General features: G+C 35.7%; 1 protein-coding gene across 2 annotated transcripts; it reads right to left on the reverse strand.

Moving 5' to 3' along the window:
- Positions 1-1,244: 1,244 nt before the first annotated feature.
- Positions 1,245-14,212, reverse strand: LOC120207187 (histone-lysine N-methyltransferase ASHH2-like). 2 transcript variants are annotated; one of them, XM_039206714.1, is made up of 19 exons: positions 14,058-14,212; positions 13,876-13,930; positions 10,851-13,710; positions 10,455-10,659; positions 9,849-10,018; positions 9,631-9,710; positions 8,781-8,912; positions 8,539-8,655; positions 7,719-7,811; positions 6,877-6,954; positions 6,095-6,151; positions 4,484-5,249; positions 4,349-4,404; positions 4,079-4,158; positions 3,895-3,977; positions 3,713-3,792; positions 2,819-2,898; positions 2,683-2,728; positions 1,245-2,539 (listed from the first exon to the last, which is right to left on the reverse strand). In XM_039206714.1, exons 3-19 carry the CDS (start codon positions 13,654-13,656, stop codon positions 1,424-1,426), a joined length of 6,045 nt encoding a protein of 2,014 aa, XP_039062645.1. In that variant the 5' UTR covers positions 13,657-13,710; positions 13,876-13,930; positions 14,058-14,212; the 3' UTR covers positions 1,245-1,423. The 2 variants fall into 2 exon arrangements, with proteins under 2 accessions (XP_039062645.1, XP_039062638.1); XM_039206707.1 differs by having other exon boundaries at positions 10,455-10,671.
- Between the last annotated feature and the right edge of the window lie 4,726 nt (positions 14,213-18,938).

An 18,938-nucleotide genomic window follows, 5' to 3' on the forward strand; every position in this document is an offset into this window, starting at 1 on the left:
ATTTTTCAATTTTATATAAAAATTAAAATATCATATTGTGACACGTGTTAATAGAGGAAATTCACGACGTTGACGGCCCGGGCACATAAAGTGATGACGTTTGTAACGTTAGGCACCTTAATGATCTAAGAAATACTGTAGACACCTATTCGAAAGAAAAAAAATATAATTTAGACACTTATTTAAGTATTGACCCTTTTAATTTTCTCATATAAATTCAATTTGCATAGGAGATGTTAATCAATGTTTTTTTAAGTGTTATGATATCTTTTATCATGTAATTATTGAGGTGGAATATAATAAGATGTTATTTTATCATATATGTCAAGTTAGTAAATAATTAAAAAATGAAAAATTACAACAAATTAATTACTATTAAAATTTGTGTTCCCTAAAATTTAAAGGTATAATATTAAAATTAACTTATAATATTTGATAAAGTAACCATTTTGATTTTATTATTTTTTAAAGCAATTTGGCTCTCGGTTCATTTTGAGGCAACATAACTCTAGTTGAATAGAATCTATTAGTTGATTAACGATCAATGCTTCTTGTTAATGTGATTTGTTCATGTGGACTTTAATACTGAAGTAACATGTCCATATAGAATGCTACATCAACAAAAATTATTTTTAAATTAATTATTTTTTTGTTAAATTAATAACACACAATAATAACATGTGTAATCGTCTTATTGGTTTAAAAAGATAATTACTTTTTAAAAATTTAGTTAACCCCACACAAAGGGTGCAATGAGAATCAATCTTGGGCCAGGCCAACTCACTTAATTATTATATTTTGATCGTATAATATAATTATAATTAATTATATATAAATTTATAAAAAAATATATTAATTATAACATAAATTAACTAATACTTATTTTTATGACATCAACGTTAAATTAAATACTACGTCTGTCTCGTTAAAACTCTACCTTATTGATTTTTTAGTTAGTTTTTTTCAACTATAACTCTTTATTATTTAATTTTTTTTAACTATAACTCTTTATTATTTAAAATTTATTGTTGATAAAAAATAAAAAAAAAAATATTTTAAAAACCTTCAATCAAATTGTTTTGAAATATATATTTTCTTCCTGTCTTGGCAAAGCTTTCGAGACATGTGAACTAAATCTCGAGTTCTAACCGAACATCCAATAATGATAAGATAAACAAAATTCAAGGCAAACACCATTATCACAGAAAAAAAAAACCCTGAGATTAATTACCTTCACAAGTTGGTAATCGAATAAAGTTACATTTCCACTGGAACTTAAACCCAGGAAACAAAGAATTGAGGGAAAATACATCAAATGTATGAAATAAAGTGGAAAAAAATCAGTTATCAGAAATTTTTTCTATAAATCAATGTTGATTTGGGTGGGCAATGATTAGAGACAAAAATCATTGCGCCTTCAACTCTACTGGTTTATATCATCTGAATAACATGAATTTATGGGCTCTTGTTCTACATCTATGCAGCAGCCTGTCTCACCTATATGGTTGTTTCCCGTGATTTCGGATTTATCCCACGGTGGTCCTTTTCTTTTCTGTTGTCTGAAGTACTTACCCAAATCATAGGAGGTTTCTCTTGTTCTTTTGAATGTCTGTTGGATGTTAGTACCTGAAATATCAGACTCTGGGTGGTTTCCACCAGTTGTGCCTGGAATGCTTTCATCAGGATAACTAGTGACAGGTCGACGACTGTCCTGTTGCCCTTCTTTTATGTCAGCACTCATTCCGATGGAGTTAGCAGCAGAAGAAGGTTGAGTGTCTTTCTCATCAGGGGGACATGGAGGCAAAGGCGGAAATGGGTGGAAAGGCATGCCAGGGGCTATCCTCCAAGTTTCTAGACTTTTATCTTGCTGCAGAAAGGGGAGTGGTATTCCATATGAAACCGGCAAACGGGAAATGAATCTCTTCTGTGGATGAGCAATAACCACATCAGGAAACTTCGACGGACAAACTTTTGGTTGAGGGAAACCTGTAGCAGTTGATGGAGCAGCAGGTGAAATCAAAGATGTATTAAGAGGAGAGGAGAACCCTGGTGGAGCATCCTGCTGAAAACTTTGATTCCCATTATCAATATTAGTAGCTTCACCTTTGCAAAAGTTTACATAGCATTTGTTATCTCCACTGTTCATCCTCTCTGTATGATCTGATGTTGCTTGACCTAAAGGGGATAACGTGCTACATTCAAGTTTCTTTGGTGACCATGAATCAATTTTCTCTGGATCCGCTGGCTGATCCCAACGGCTTTTACGCTTCCGAATTCTGGCACCATTGGCTTGGGAAACACCAGCTGATGATGAGGAACCGCCCTCCCTGGTGGAAGTATCTGTTGATGTTGTTCCAGCCACAGATTGTGCGACACAATTAATAGCTTCAGAAGATCGTATGGCCTGATCACGCCAATGATTGTGAGATGCTGAAACCCTGTGAAACTCCATCCTGCCCTCATCCTTGTCCCTGTAGTCATGTTTTCTGACGGGTTTTCGAATCCACTTATCTCGAAAATTCCGGGCTATTTGATGGACCTGTAAGATTTGACCATAGATACAAAATTCACCCAAGAAAAAGCCATTACGAAAAGTAGTATAGTCCACAAATAACAAGATACAGAATCTATACTATTAAGTAATTAATAAAGGGGAATATTAAATGAAATGTCAGTCGATACCTGTTTGTCATCATGCTCTGTGAATGACAGTATCGAATCCCTAAAGCTGCAGAAGAAAAGACATATTTTTCATGTAAAGAGATAGAAAAGACAGAATCAATTTCAATCAAAACAAAACTCAGTTATATTCTCTAACCTCTCCCTTCCAGCGCAATAAGGACCTCCATTAATATGGTCCTGTGTAAGTATTCCCCGCCCTGCCAAATACTCTAAAACCTGCAGAAAAAGTAAGTTGCAAACTGTAGTCTTGTCATATTTCCAGAGAATTTTGCTATTTAATTTTAAGTTTTCACAAACACTTTATCAGCATAACTTTAAGTTCCATATACCAGCTTAAGAATGACAACACTGTGCTGGACCCAACTGCAACCTTCTTGTATTATACAAAAAAAATGAGATAAACAGATAATTCACCCTCACACACACACACACAACAGATACACAATGCACATATTGCCCTCTGTTCTTTTTTTTCAAATTTTCTCCCACATAAAGAAACCTTGCCCTTGGGGATCACCATTTACCATCCTGAAAGAGCAGCATACGTAATATCCTTTTTGCTTAAATGAAGGTGAAGATTATCCACAAAAGACAATAATGCAAAAGAGGTACACTAAAGGATGGTCTCACTGCTCTATCACTGACTGAACCAGGCAGAAGCAGATTTTCATAACTCAATCTAGATTTACAGGTGAACTGTCTGCTGCCAAAACCATTTTGCTTTTTCCTTCAGAACGAACATCAGAATTGACGCCATTTCATTGAGAAGTAAAATGCAGCTAATTCAAATACTATTGTTGAATATAACTATAAGAGAATGCACTTAACACATGATAATGAATGTTTCCCTTAATACTTGATTTTTTCAGAAAATAGAAAAAAAGCATATCTTTTTACTACCAGTCAGTTCAAAAACTATGATACACCTGATATTCCAAGAATCAATAATAGAAATGACATGAATATTCACAAATATCATTATATAATCACCACAACATAACAATGCAACAACACAGTTTCCACACTGCACCTTTAGAAGCTTCCGAAGAATCGGAATCTTTTTGAAGTCCCTTCTATATTTCTTCAATATGTTATGTAGCATCTGCAAACCTGAAAACCAAAGAAACAGTCATGTATTTGAATGTCAACAGAGATGCAATTGCAGTTAGCATTCATCATTGGATTCTGTGCAGCAAAAGTTTGGAAGAATACCATTCTTGTTAATTATGTCAGTTAGCACATGTCCTGATTTTGTTTTCAAAAGTGCATCAAGAATCATTGAAAGCTCTCGATTGCTGCATAATAAGAAAGCTAGAATCAAAGATTGGAAACTTATATAGCATGAGCTCAAAATTTATTGTTACGAGGCATCTAAATGAAGCGAAACTAAGTTGACCTTTGAATTGCTTCCCCACTGCCACCATCACCAGAAGTAGCTGTGAGAAGTAGAAGCTTCAAGTAGCCTTTAGATGCATCCTGTCACAAATCAGAATGTCCAATGAACTTGATCAGGTATAAAGAGCAGAAATAAAGAATTATGATGCAATACACAAAAAGTCCACATAATTTACTCATCAAAATAAGTGTCATCTTAGTATGACTTGATTATGAGAAACAAGAAAAATTTCTCATCTAAAAACTAAATGTCTGACATTGAACTACTAACCTTTCGTTTTGTTATTCCCCCTTCAGAATCCAGCAACTCATTAAGTTTCTCTTCCACTGCAAGCATCCAATTGCATGCATCAGTAAAATAGAAAACTACAGAACAGTCTTGTTCTAAAATAAGAGATTTCTTAACCTGCTTCAAAACGGCCAGTACTTGAATTTTCTGAGAATTTTCTGGGCTTGACAGTTGGCACTTGAGATTTGTTGGATGTTATCTGAATCCTATTTCCATGCAGAGAATTACTACTAATTTTCCCCTTCTTAGAGGAACCGGATGAACGAGATGTCTTCATCAGGGTGCGTGATTTTGCAGGAACCTTTTTGCCTTCTGGTGTATCAGACTTGGACTTCTTATTAGCATCAATAATATCAGAAGATAATTTGTTATCTGATATATTTAGGGAAGCATCTAATTTCTGAATGGAACAAGAGATGTTGATAGCCTTCTGTTCCTCGGTGCAATCTGCCTGAACAGCTTCACTAGGAACTGCCACAGGCAAGGCTTCTTCTGGTGGAATGGCTAAATGGATTTTCTCAGTTTGAACTGAACTGTTCAATTCAGATGTGGCAGAAGCAGAATGGCTCACGGAGTCCTTGGCTTCTTTCACATTCTTGAACTTTCCTACACCATCAGTTATTACACTCTCTACGGATTGCATTGCTGCATCATCAAAGGAATTCGATCTAGATATAACTTCTTTAGAACCAGTCCAGGTTTCACCATCTTCAAACATCATAGGTTCGGGAGATTCTTCATATGAATCATCATGAACAATTACTTCAGCACTAAGTGGATCACAGCCTATGTAACCCCGACAATGAGGAGAACCACAATGACATTTTTTTGCAGCAGCTCCAAAAACCCTCACATAGTTGTAGTCAAATGTAACCTCTTCCCCCTAACAAATATACCAAGCATATCACATATATAAGATGATTTCTCATGCATGTAACAGAAAAACGACACACACATAGAAATAACACAGAGAGAGAGAGATACAGACAAAAATACATATATGTATATTATGGTACGAGATAACATAAGAGCAATTTCTTCAAGGTCAGGTCTTGTGCCCCCATACCCTCCAAAATTTTCTGCTTAAACATCAGATTCTGCTTGCTCGAGTGAGGCCTCAAGGCTACTCTCTTGACTCTTGAAGCTTTACTTTTGTTTTTGGTTTATCCAAATATCCAACAGAAAGGATGCTACAAATGCAATAAATTTTCTGACATTTGGGAGTTTCAAGAAATGAATCATGGCTACTCTGATGTTTACTGATCAACTTATTAAGTATTTCTGTTTCGTTATGAGGACATGCTTCTAGAATAGGCACTTTAGCATTAATCTTTTTATTTCATTCTCCACCAAGTATTGTAGCATGAACTAATCATAAGACTCAATAAAAGGCTGGCCAACTAATATGTGGCATAACCTTAAAAAAACTAATATATGGCATAAATCTATTAATAGGTCTTGCAGGGGACTAAGTAATCAGGCTGAACAAAACTACATTTTGGGGGTTTATGTTTGAAAAATAAACAAGTTAAAACTTTTTAAGACGCGAGCAAGCAAATTGGACCAGGAGGTTAAGGTCTCAACTGTCTCAATTTAAAGGAACTTAGCAGATCAGTTATATGATATTTGAGTTGTATGTATGAAGCAAACCAGAAAAAAAGAAAAGTAATTGCAAGATGTCCATATAACAGGTATGATTGGCATCAACAGCAGACTTTGCAAGCTTACCTTCTTTATATCTCTCAAAGCGAATAGTCCAATACAAATTTCACCGTTCACCATCCACTGCTCATGAGATGGACAAAAACAATGGAAACAAGGTTAGCCATATTTATACTCAGGAAACATAAACAATAAAAAAAAATCAAAATATGATTGACCAAATTACCTATGCAGACAAACCCCAAGGTAGTTGGCCGTATCAGACATAGAAAGGTACATAGGTCAGCAAGAGAGAAAGACAAATCAAGCAGCTAGTTTATTGCACCCTTATAATCTTATTGATATATTATTAATATCAAAAAATTGTTTGCTGTCATGATCAGTAAATGAACAAAATTTAAAGGGCAAAGATGGCCATGATAGCAACAGATTTGGCAAATCAAATTCCAAACGAAAAGTTTGTAACAGCAATCCACAAAATAAGTTTATCAAACTAGTTTTTTTTAACAACGTTTCATATAGTGGAGATTTTTTTGCATTACAAAAGGAGGTGGAACAATGTTGTCAATGCGTGTCTTCAAAAACTCATACATATTGCGCTTCACTTAGGCTAGCGTTTTTTTGTGCCTTGTGCTTGAGCCAATATAAGGGTTTAAGTGCCTAGAATGCGCAACCCTTGACAATAAGGTGGAAAGGAGACATTCCACGAAGAGATTCTATCATTCATCTCTCATCCTAATTATGGTAACACACATTATAAGAATCATATTTAAATTAATTTTATTGGGAAAGAAATCAAGTTATCTTATTAAATGATATGAGAACAAAAACCTCAGATGAACATTCACCTTTTCGGTACGACAATTGGGATCACAGCTATGGTTGATGAAGCGCCCCAAATTTCCTTTGACATATGCGTCTATTACCTGGAAGAAAGAAAAAAAATATCCTTGAAACTGGACAATCAAAGTAATAAATTGACAAAAAAATACAGCATAATAGCTTTAATTGTTAAACCGAAGAAACTGGGGAAAACTAAATGAAAACATTATTCAGGACAGATGGATAGTTACAAGCATGAGTAAACATGGGGCTGCAAAAGAAGATAAAGTGTGAATTGAAAAGGCAAAGCTAAAGCAGCAAGGAAGCACCTCTGTTTCTCCAAAGTAATTTCAGAGATACAAGGTTTCACCATGAACAATAAATAAAATCGACTGTGTAATAAGTCATAAACTTATGTTTCTAGCTATGTCCACGTACAGTTAGTATTTAATAATTAAATAAAAAAACCATATACAGGCGGGAAACAGCTAAACTTTCTTAAAGCCTTTTGCACTATTAGTGTTGTATTCTATTGATAGTCATAACATTTGGGTAAATAGAACAGCTAATATAGAGGCTGATAGCTTAGCTAAGGCTGGTATTGGTTAGTTTTTTGATGTATTTAGGTTGTGTGGTTTGAGTGTTTTTTGGGCTGATATTTGTAAGGGGGCTTGGCTGTTTATAACTTTTTGTAATTTTATGTTATCAATAAATTTTGAGGCACTCTTTTCCTCCTTCCGCTGATTAAGGGGCACCTATTTGGTGTTCTATAATCATGAAGGGGGGTTTTAACGAGGCCTCCACTTCTTATAAAAAAAAATAGTCATAACATTTGTAAAATAAGAGTGGTAAAGGATATTATCCAAACCTCACTGCCATTCAATGTCATGAAATAGAAATGCCTTTGACCCCTAGAAGCATACTCCTGCTGCCGAGCCTCATAAGTTTGCATATCAAGCACCTGATGAACCAAATAATTCAAATACCACTTATAATTATACATATATATAAATAAAGTGACCACAAATATACAATCAGCATAACATACAGCCCCATTCTACATGAATTATGGATTAGACAACAACTAGCCTTCAACAAATATGAATTTTCTTTTTTGTACAACTCTCGCTTCTGAAAGCAAAAAAACTTTGAGAAACTTTCAGATGGGTATGACAAGAATCAGTCAGCTTGCTATTTGGATTTGGAAAATGGCTTGCAAAAAAGACCAACAGTCAACATGATAATAAATGACTTGAACAAGGGAACATAATAAGAACTAGATATACCCAACTCTAGTCTCTATCCTTCCTCTATGATATGATCACTTAATTCCCATTGATTGAAGAATGTTTAAAAGAAACAAACTTCACTGCTTCAGACAGTGCAGCGCACACATTATATAAACTAAATAATGAAGCTCACCCATGACAAGGCATAACAATGCCTTAGGCATACTTATTCAGAAAATCCATTTGACAATACATTAGATGTTTTTACCCAAACAGTTTAGTAAGGGGGGAAACCTCAACAACAGTGTTCATTATGACTGCAGTTTACTTTAAAGTCCCATTTGCTTAAACAATTATAAAAATCAGACCAAAATAGCCATAACATGAATTTGATTATAATTTCAACAAGCCTATCATGATCAAAAAGAATGAAGTAATCGAAAACAAATCGTATATTACCTCTCCAACGTATTCAATAAGGAAATGACCAGCAGATATATTCTCTAGCATCCTCAATCCAAAACCCTTCTTACCAAATCTGTCCCACTTTATTTTTGCATATTTTCGCTTCTGGAACTGCAAAAATAGACATTTGGAATAAAATAACATTCCCTTCCAAAAAAGAGTCCTCTTAGATGTTAGAAACACACAACATAAAATAAACTGCATAACTATTGCATCTACTAAAAGCAGTGAAGAACCTGTTGATTTGAACAGAGGTCCCCGCAAGGACAGGTGCCTTTGACACATTCAATATTCAGCATCCGATTTAGGCATTCATCCCCACAACCAAACTTCCCGTCTGGAGGTCTTTTGCACTGGCAAACCATTATCTGCTTAAAATTTAACTGAAATGTTAATAACCGAAGAAGAAAAACAAGCCCAAACAATATAACCACAAAAGCTATCAACCTGACAATGAAGAATGGAATAAAAGGTAAAAAAAAAACTAATTTATATTCCTCTTTTCTCCAATTCAACTGAAGTGTGCATTATATGCTAAATCTTTTTCCACACTGAGGAAATAGGGGAATCAACCAGTTTAACTTGTAAAGTTTATCACCCAAGACATGGGATACCTTCAACAAGGAATTAGAAGGGGATATTAAGTAATTCAAAAACTTTAAACTTATTTGTATTGGCTAGACCTAGAGCCCCAGACAATAAACAATAACTGAAGAAGGTGACAAAGTAGTGAAAAACATAGAATGTACTTCGCAACACAACCCCCTCCCACTAAAGTAAGAAGAAGAAGAAAAAGAGGATCCCACCCATCAGGAGTGCATATGCTGACACAGTGAACTCATGATAATTTTAATGTAGTTTCAATAAATAAAAACTACATTATAATATCACACAAAATCTATAGGAAGGCAGAGGTGAGAGAATAAAACAGATTTACAAGATCTGAAAAGATTAATAAGCTTCCACTCCCAGATAAACTCATAGTGCCCCTAATCATTATTACCAATACAACAACATATAATGAAATCAAGTTAGATTCAGACTCTACCTGCAAAAAGAAAGAAAAAGCTAGATTCAGAATCAAACCTCATCAATGGTTTGTGTTTTTCGGCCACGGTGCAAAAATTGGTTACTATTAATACGCCAAAAATGTGAAGGTGCAGATGCTGCAATAAATTAGAAAGCGAGTATGAAAGGAATATCGAAAAGGAAAGAAGTGAGCAAAAAGATAATCATTAAACTTAAACAACATCTCTAGCTTCCACTCTTTCATGCAGTTTGGCCATAAATAGTGAACATTATACCTGTCATACGTTTATTATCAATTCCCTTTTCCAATTCCTTATGATTGAAACCATCACAACCATCTTCCTCAGCATCTGATATGCCCAACTCAGCATTAATATCTGCATTGGACTTCTCTTGTGGGATTGAGCAATCAGCAAATGCTTTATCCACGTTGTAGCCACAGACCCTTCCAAGTAAGTGACAAAACAGAATTAACATTATGCATCAGACTGCCTAAGCTTATGAAAAGATACAAAATGATAACACATTTGAAATGGAGAACATATTATATAACATAGCTCAAACAGAAGAAAGCATTTGATTAGATGGTAAGATGTCATGGTTTATAAAGACTGCAACCACTAGAAGAACATCAAATTAGGTTTCCACAGGTTGGAGTATTTCATTAGGCACTGATCATTGCAGTTCATAAGATATGGAGATAAAAACTAAACAAGCAACCCTTCCTGTATCAAATATGTGGTATGTGTTTGGACAAGCAATTTGACTATTCTCAAACATTTAAGAGCAAACTAAACAAACATGGAAAAACCAGCATTTAATAAATAACTCACATAAATAGCATTCTAAGATGATAAAAAGATGTATGAAATGATAGATACCAACGATATGCCTCATCAATTGACTTTACAAGTGAAACTGGTATTCGACGCCATTTATGGCAATCATCGCAACGCACCCAAGCATTATCAGGCTGTGTATGCTGCTGCATGATGCCATCTGGTACCAAGTCACCATTAACCATGTCTGCAGGTACAATATTGTTGCCAGTATTTGAGTCCTCATTATCATCTGAAATATGATTTCCTGCAGCACCAACTATTGCAAAAATAATTATAATAGTCTCCATTTTCTTCTATTCTGAATCAATTTATCACAATGGCGAGGAATAAGAATAACAACTAATGTGTGAAAATTGTAGAAGTGATCAATAAAAATAATATGATAAGAACAGAGAAGGGAAGAAATAGTTACACATATCCTTAAAGTTCCAGTACCTGTTACTGCGCTCTTTCCTCCTCTGGCTACAATCCCTTCATCGGAACATTTCTCCTTTACTTTGCTCTTACTAACTGTCTTTGACTCATCTCCTCTCCGATTAGAAGCACTTCCTTTCGTGTTCCTTGCAGAATCAGAGATTCTGAGCTTCCCCTTGCTCACTACCTGAGATTTTGAACTTTTGGAAAGTTGATTACACTTGTGATTAGAAGAAGAGATAGGCTTAGTGCTCTTTGCGTCTGGAACATCAGGACTGAAACAAGCTTTATCCATACTTCCTATAGCCTCTTTGGAAATTCCAAGCCCATTCTCTCTTGAAGCATCTGCAGCAGGGGATATAGTAAGAGCCTCGCAGGAGACAATTCCATTATCTACTGTTTTTTGCCTGCCTCGGTGACTCTTTGATGATTTAGCTCTCCTAATGCTGGCTGCACCAGGAGATTTATGATTATCCTTTTTCTTTCCTCTCTTGCTACCCTTACTAGCCTTAACACCTCCAAGAGAAGCAAGAGCTCCAGTAGTATTCAAAAGCATATCATCTGACTCTTCTTGGCGTATTAAACCAATTTGTGTATCAGGAATTGTATTGATTACTTCTGAATCTGGTGAAGTTCCAGGATCCATGCACTTGTTCTCTATTGCTTCTATAGATGCTTCACCCCCTGCATCAGGCTGACTTACAAGGGAATTATCTGCAGCATATTCAGCAATCTTCTCAAGTTTTTCAGCACTCCCTACAACTTTGTTTGCTAGTTTTTCTTCAGTAACAAAAGCATCTGAGCATGTTTTCACCATTTCTTGGTCTTCCTTGGAATGAAACAGAATTTCACTACCGAGATCTCCTGCTTTATCATCAACAACATTTTCCTTCCCATACTTACTAAAAGTACCAACAGAAAGCGATGGATCAACCACTTCTGCAACCAAAGTATTCAGATTACTTGGAGCAACATCCTTGCCCACTTTAATCTTCAGACGTAGGCAACTGGTTAAAGTGTTATTTAGCCCACTTGGTTCTTTTCTGTTTTGACCAGCTCGGTTTTTTCTTTGTTTTCGAATACCCTTATCTTTGGGAGGTTCTTGATTCTGCATTCCATTACACAAAAGATCAGGACTTGGCTCAATAAATTTTGTGATATTATTCAACAATCCCCAAATGGAAGAACGAGCTGGTTTTGATGAACAGCTTCTCTTCCTTCTTGAAGCTTTGGAAAGGAATTCAATACTTTCAAGTGGAAATTGCAGATTTGTGCTACTACAGTTCCTAGAACCCCTTTTCGCAGGAGCCTTTCTGCTCGATTTACTTTTCTGTCTGCTCCTTCGAGAAGAGGAAGATGTGATTGGACACTTTTTAGTTTCTGAAACACAATCAACCTTGACAGTATCCTTTCTTTCATTCTCTCTCTGTCCAGAACAGTCAATTGAACTGCTAGAACTAATTGCAGCACATGCCTCCTTCCTAAAAAGATCTGGTGCATCCAACCTCGCAGCCAAGCCATTTTCAACAACATCAATGGCTTGACATGACAAAGAAATTGATTTATCAGAAAGACAGTTTGCACCTTGCTCAAATGAATCCCTGTTCAAGTTGCAGGCCTTTCCTTTAGCATTTCTTATTTCACTGGATATCTCAACCTTTGTACCCGGAAGAACATTAGCCCCCTCAGAAACCTCTGCAACACCATCTCCTGATGGACTACTAACATTCTTACAATCAGTATTTTCATTCTGCTGTGTGTGCAATGATATCCGTGAAGCCAACAACTCAATACATAAATCATCAGTACTTCTAGTTTCCATAGGTATAGTAGAACTCTCCAATGAGATATCACTGCTACTCAGATCTTTCTGGTTATGCCAGTCACAGCTACCTAATGATACACCAGTTTGTTGTAAGTTGGAAATTGTCTCAGCACAAGCTGAAGTCCATATCTTGCTGCACATATCAGTTTTTGAATCATGAACATCAATGTTTCCCTGATTTTCATTCAAATAGAGCCCATGATCACATACCCTATCACCCTTCCGTTCATTTGAACTAGAATCTACATTTTCACACTGAATTTCATTCGAATAACCCTTACTATCAGAATGACCCATTAATTCCATTGGCACAGAATGATTAAGACTTGCACCCTGCTTATCATTTAAGCAAACCACAGTATCACCAATTAATTTGTTCAAGACAGAACCATCTAAATTCTCACTCTGATTTCCATTAGAACAAACTGTATTATCACCATATGTATCAACCCTCAACTCCTTTGGAAAAGAATCATCCACTTTCTCACTTTGATTTCCAATTGAGAAATCAGAATCATTCACACTTTCACCCTGATCTTCTAAACAAACCACAATATCATCATTTTTATTGCTCATCAATTTCTTCAAACCAGAATCATCCATAAGTTCACCCTGATTATTTTCCACACAAACCACACCATCACCGAACATATCACTCGTCAATTCTTTAGCACAAGTAGCATCAGCTTTTTCACCCCAATTTTTCTTCAAACCAACTGAGTTTGCACGCCATTCACCACCCATCAATTCCATCATACCCGAACCCACAATTTGGACCTCACCCTTTATTCCAACTAGGTAATCAATATCTCCAGACTTTATGCAACCAGTGTTTTCATCTTTACCCGACTCACCAGCACAATCCCCATTAGAATTAATCACAACACAATCCCGTTGCTCAGAGACAAGTTTCCCCATTGACTCAGAGCAGCAATGTTGTACTGCAGCAGCAGCTTCAAGCGTAGGTTCGTTAACCAAAGCCATCTTCCCAAACGAACCCATATCAGTTGTTTCCAAACAAATTATCAACAATGCAGCAAACTCATTACTCCAAACCTAGATAAAAAGTTAAAAAAAAAAGTTGACCCAATAATTAAAATCAGGCGTATCCAGTTCACTAATACAATGCACCCTCAAATTCACCGCCAACATATCCCTAGCTACCTTTAATCACACCGTTCCCAATAAAACCTTAATAAAAATAAATAAATAAAAACATACCTTGTCAAAGCTCTCTCTGAGAAGAAGCTCGGAGAAAACCCTAGAATCCCTTTCTCTACACAATCCAAAAACCTTCATCTCAGAATCTAAACACTAATGCGTATAAAAAAACATAATCGAAAAAAAAAAGATAATACATTGAAAAAATTAACCAACAAGAAAGTAAAGGAAAAAATATATACTTCGCCAAAGAGAAGAGAAACCAGGCCGTTGAAGAAAGGAAGAAAAAGGTCGATTTATAATTTTTTCTAATTTTTTATTAGAAAAAGAATGGAATTTTTTTTAATAAACCTGTTTGGGGGAAAGGAATATGAGAGAGAAAATACGAGGAGAAAATAAAAAGGGGGAAAAAAGAAAAAAAGGAAGAAGGAAGATGAGATATTAAAATATCAATTTTGACCTTTCCTCCTTAATTTTGTAGGTCGAGTTTGATTTGGACAACGATACTCTTTGTTCACCCATTTGACACGTGTGTTTCTTATGGGTATTGTTGTCATTTCCTAATAGAATTTTGTTTTCAAGTTTTTTTCTTATTATAATTAGACAATGTGTTGAGGTGAATTTGGATTAGAATATTAATAAAGGTTTGATGTAGAAAGTATAAAATTTACTATCGCATTTACCAGTGGATAGTATTTTATTATTTTTTATATTAAAAATGCTACAAATTTATACTATCATGTATAAGGTTGTAAATGAGCCGAAACAGATCACGAATTACTCGAGATCGACTCGGTAAGGCTCGATAAATACTCGGATCGAATGGACTCGACTCGAATTCTTAACGAGCCGAAACGAGCTACTTGATACTCGACTTGAAAAGCTCGTGAATAGCTCGAAAATATAATATATTAAGATTTTATTTTTTTTAAAATAAATTATTAACAATATTAATATTTATGTATTGATTTTTTTTAATACAATAAGGATTTCATGTATTTAAGGTTCAGGTTCGAGTTTGAGGATTCAATATTGTTAAGTTTAAGAATTTTTTTTTCATTTCGAGCCTTTTCGAGCTGCTCACGAGCTTCAGTTCAGGATTTCGAGTTCGAGTCGAGTTTAAAACTTTTAAGCTCCCAAGTTTTCGAGTCGAGTCGAGCTTCATTTCAGAGTTTTCGAGTCGAGCTTAGCAATAATCAAGCTCGACTCAGCTCGTTTACACCCCTGGCCACGTAGGCCTAATGATATAAATGTAATTTATTAAGTGATTAAATAGAATATTATTTTTTGGGTAAACTATGTGAATAATATCTTTTGTTTAAGTCTGATTATTTTGATCACCAATTTTAAAATTAAGGGTAAATGGTCTCTCACATTATCGGTTTATCTGATTTAAGTTCATCTGCTATTAATTTTCGTTGACCCCCTTTTGTTTAAGTCCCTTTGTTTAATTCCCTAACATGGTTGAGGAACTAAATTTGAACATGAGTTAATGGCTGAGGGACTAAAATTGAATGGATCAATAATATTAGGGACTAAATTCGAATGGATTGATAACATTGGGGGACCATTTCCCCTTGATTTTTAAATTGGTGGCCAAAGTTGATCAGACCGAAAACATAGGGGACTATTCGCATAGTTTATCTTTTTTGTTCGAGCATTTGTTTTTATAAAATGTGTGTTGTAACATCCCAGAAATTTAATTAAAAGAAAGTTGAGGACTAAATTGCAAAATTTCAAAAGTTTGCAACTCAGTTTGGTAACCTTTGGGAAGTTTAGGGACTTAACCCTGAATTATCCTATTTTTCTGGTCAATTGAAAAAAATGAGTATTTAGTGGCTGAGGGGCCTTGAACTCGTGAACTTAGAGTCATGGGTGTCCATGCCTAGCCACCAGGCTAGGTTTCTATTGGTGATTTATTTAATAAAATATATTTTTATATCAATGTGGTTTGGGTTATAACCCATTTTCATAAAACCCCCGTACGTGAACCAATCCAAACTCAAACCCATTATTTTACCAAATAAACAACCCCACCGTCGCCCCTCCAGCCAGCCACCTCCAATCGACGGTTGAGTACATTGTTGTTGTTATCGGCCTCAGCAACGACCGACGATCCAACCCTGACCCTTAGATCACTGGTATCGACTGTCATTCATTGCGTAGAAGAATGAGAAACCCATCGGCTCGCCCTCCTCGTATGAGAAACCCATCGACTCGCCCTCCTCGTTTTGACACCACAGTCCGCCAGTGGTTATCACCGTCTAGCCTAACGGAAGAGCCATCAAGCTCCGAACCCACCCCAACCGATCACTCACCAAAATACCCAACCGTCCGCCATCGATGAGCGTTGAGAAGTTCGTCGGAACCCGAAACATCGTCGCCTGATTTTCCTCATTTTCGGTCATTCCAGCCGTCGTTTCTCCTCACCGCCACCACCACCACCTTCGCACTCCCCAAGGGATTCCGACCAAAACACTATCGAGTTTTTCCGTCGAAAACTATCCCGTCGCCGATCGTCGCCTTGGGTAAGCTTCGGATATTTTTTGCATGGTTTGGCTCATATTTGGTTTAATCTCAATTATAATTGGTTAATTGAAGCTGTAGGAGTACTAGGCGGTCGTCCCCGACCCTATCGTCGTTGCCACGCACCACTATGCACCGTCGCGTGCATGTGGGGCTCATTCCTAGCCTTAGAACATCCTAGAATCGATTCGAGTTGACTCGAATCGGTCTGAGTCAACTCAGACCTAACTAAGTCAACCTGAAATGACCTAAGTCAACCCGAACTAGTCTGACCTGTTGAATTTGATCCAAACCGTTAACTTTGACCTTCTCGTTGCCCGTTGACTTTGACCAAAAAGTCAAAATTTTTGAAAAGTCATATTTTATGTTTTTCAACGTCCCGAGTCTGAATCCGAAGTCTGTTTCACCAAATTCAATCTTGGTAAGCTGTTTTTCATCATTTTATCTCCCGATTCAATACGAATTTTCAAGTTTAAGTTTCGTTTCTAATGTAATTGGTTTTGCCTTGTATCCAAGACATTATGGGACGTGGAATTAAAGTTCGAGGGCGATCAAATAAAGTTAAATTGGTTAACCTTTATGGCTTAAAAATTGAGGTAATACATTACCACTTTATGTATGCTTTATAGAACATGTTGTCATTGGTTAATGCATAGACGAATATGTTTGGATACATGTTTGTAATTAATATATTTATAAACTCGATCCAAATGCGATGAAAAGTAATTAAACTGAATAAGACTCAAATTACATGTATAAGACACCAGAAATAATTTCAGGTTCATTAATTAATCGATAAAGCAATCAACCTCAGAATCTTTAAATTCTAATTATTTTCGTTAAGTTTTAATATAGGAATCACCTGGTTAAGAAATTACAAAATTACCCCTATAAAGTAAAAATGGTCTGAACTGAGTACCCTGATAATTCGTAGTTAATTCAACAAACTATTGATTTACCTGTTAAATTTTTGATCAGCTCGGATAGTCACTGATAATCAGATCCTAACATTCGAGAATGTACAAGACCAATAATTATTGATTTATCAGTAAGCACCTAAATACTAAAAACATCAAAAGTACTATTCATGTTTGAATTATTCAGAAAAATTGAATTAAATGGAAAGAATGGACGAAAGGAAAGAACTATAATACCCCTGAACTGTAAAATGCCCCTGGAGTGTAAATGACTTAAGATACCCCAAATCATGGAATGACTGAATATATGTTTGTCTCCTCAAGGATCGTTCGATGATAATTTTGAAAGTGCTCAGCTCAACTCAACTCTATGGTGCAATTAGTATTAAGAAGTGAATATTTGTGAGACTACTCTACCCGCAAACTCGGTAAGTACCGCATTATTGGGATCTGATCAGTTCGACTGCATTTGGAAGCTGGATAAGACACATGAAATCTGAAATACTGTAAATCACTGCTTGCCTTTATTAAACTGAATTGCCAAAAAAAATTAAGAATTTAAATAACTATAATTCCCTTACATGTGTATGCTTTACGGAATCACCACGGGAATATTCGAATCTTAAATAATTCTGATGTAGCAGTTTCTGACACATCCTAGGGTTATATCCGAATATTATACGATACTAATGTATCACTTTCCTAATGATTGATAAGTCTGTTACTAATCCAACTTTTTAAAAAAGTGATATCATTCCTCAAGTTCGATCAATTGAAGAAGTTTCATGTTTACCTCGTTGGATAATTACCAAGCGATCATCTAGTGTGTTCCCTATGTGTTATATGATTGTTTATCTGTTTTGAAATGCGTTTTAGTTAGATTTCTAAGTTACTGAAGTTTTACGCCTGCATGTCCGATTCATGATCTCTAGATATTGTTTATATTGAATTGATATGTTTGAACTCTGATTTCTTGACTACCGAATATATTGTCTGAAAACTAATTTCTTCGGGGTAATATGGGATCTGGTATGAAGTCTTTGTAGGTTCAGCTTTGATCAAGCGGGTAATTCCTTATATAAGTTCAACTCTGATCAAGTTGGTAATTCCTTATACAGGTTCAACACTGATCGGTTGGTAATTCCTTATATAGGTTCAGTACCAATCAGCTGATAATTCTTTATGGATCTAAGGCGACCCTTGGGTGGGCTCCTAGGCCCAATGAACCTCTACTATGTACTTTGGGTAAGTTCTTATGGACCTGAGGGCACACCCCTCCGGAGGGCACCTACGCTTTGGCTAGGGTAAGACCTTATGGACCCAAGGTGCTCCCTTAGATTGTCATCTATGCCCAATGGGCCTAGGGTAAGTCTTTATGGATGTAGTTCTGGGGAACTGCATATTGGTGTTTGGTTGGAGAGTTTTACTATTGTCTTAAAAATATGTTTTAAACTGTTACTATTTTAAAAATATATATACCTTTTCACTAGTTTTGGTTGGAGCATACTAGACATCCTATTCTGATCTCTTGAACCTGATCCTCTAAACTTTTTCTCTGAACTATAAGTTTCATGTCTTTTACTCTAAGAAATATCAATGAAACCTCAACTCATCTTAAAAACCTGTAGACATCTAAATCAATAAGGGAGAATTTATGCTTTTCCATTTATCTGCATGTCT

This window comes from Hibiscus syriacus, unplaced genomic scaffold, assembly GCF_006381635.1.
Source record: "Hibiscus syriacus cultivar Baekdansim isolate YM2019G1 unplaced genomic scaffold, ASM638163v2 tig00000477_pilon, whole genome shotgun sequence".
Classification (NCBI taxonomy): Eukaryota; Viridiplantae; Streptophyta; class Magnoliopsida; order Malvales; family Malvaceae; genus Hibiscus; species Hibiscus syriacus.

Coding starts and splice junctions, on each gene's coding strand:
- LOC120207187 (XM_039206707.1), bottom strand. CDS start 13,656: ATGGGTTCGTTTGGGAAGATGGCTTTGGTTAACGAACCTACGCTTGAA. Junction 10,019..10,454: donor ATTGATGAGGCATATCGTTG/GTATCTATCATT, acceptor CTTACTTGGAAG/GGTCTGTGGCTACAACGTGG. Junction 7,812..8,538: donor TTATTGAATACGTTGGAGAG/GTAATATACGAT, acceptor TTGGTTCATCAG/GTGCTTGATATGCAAACTTA.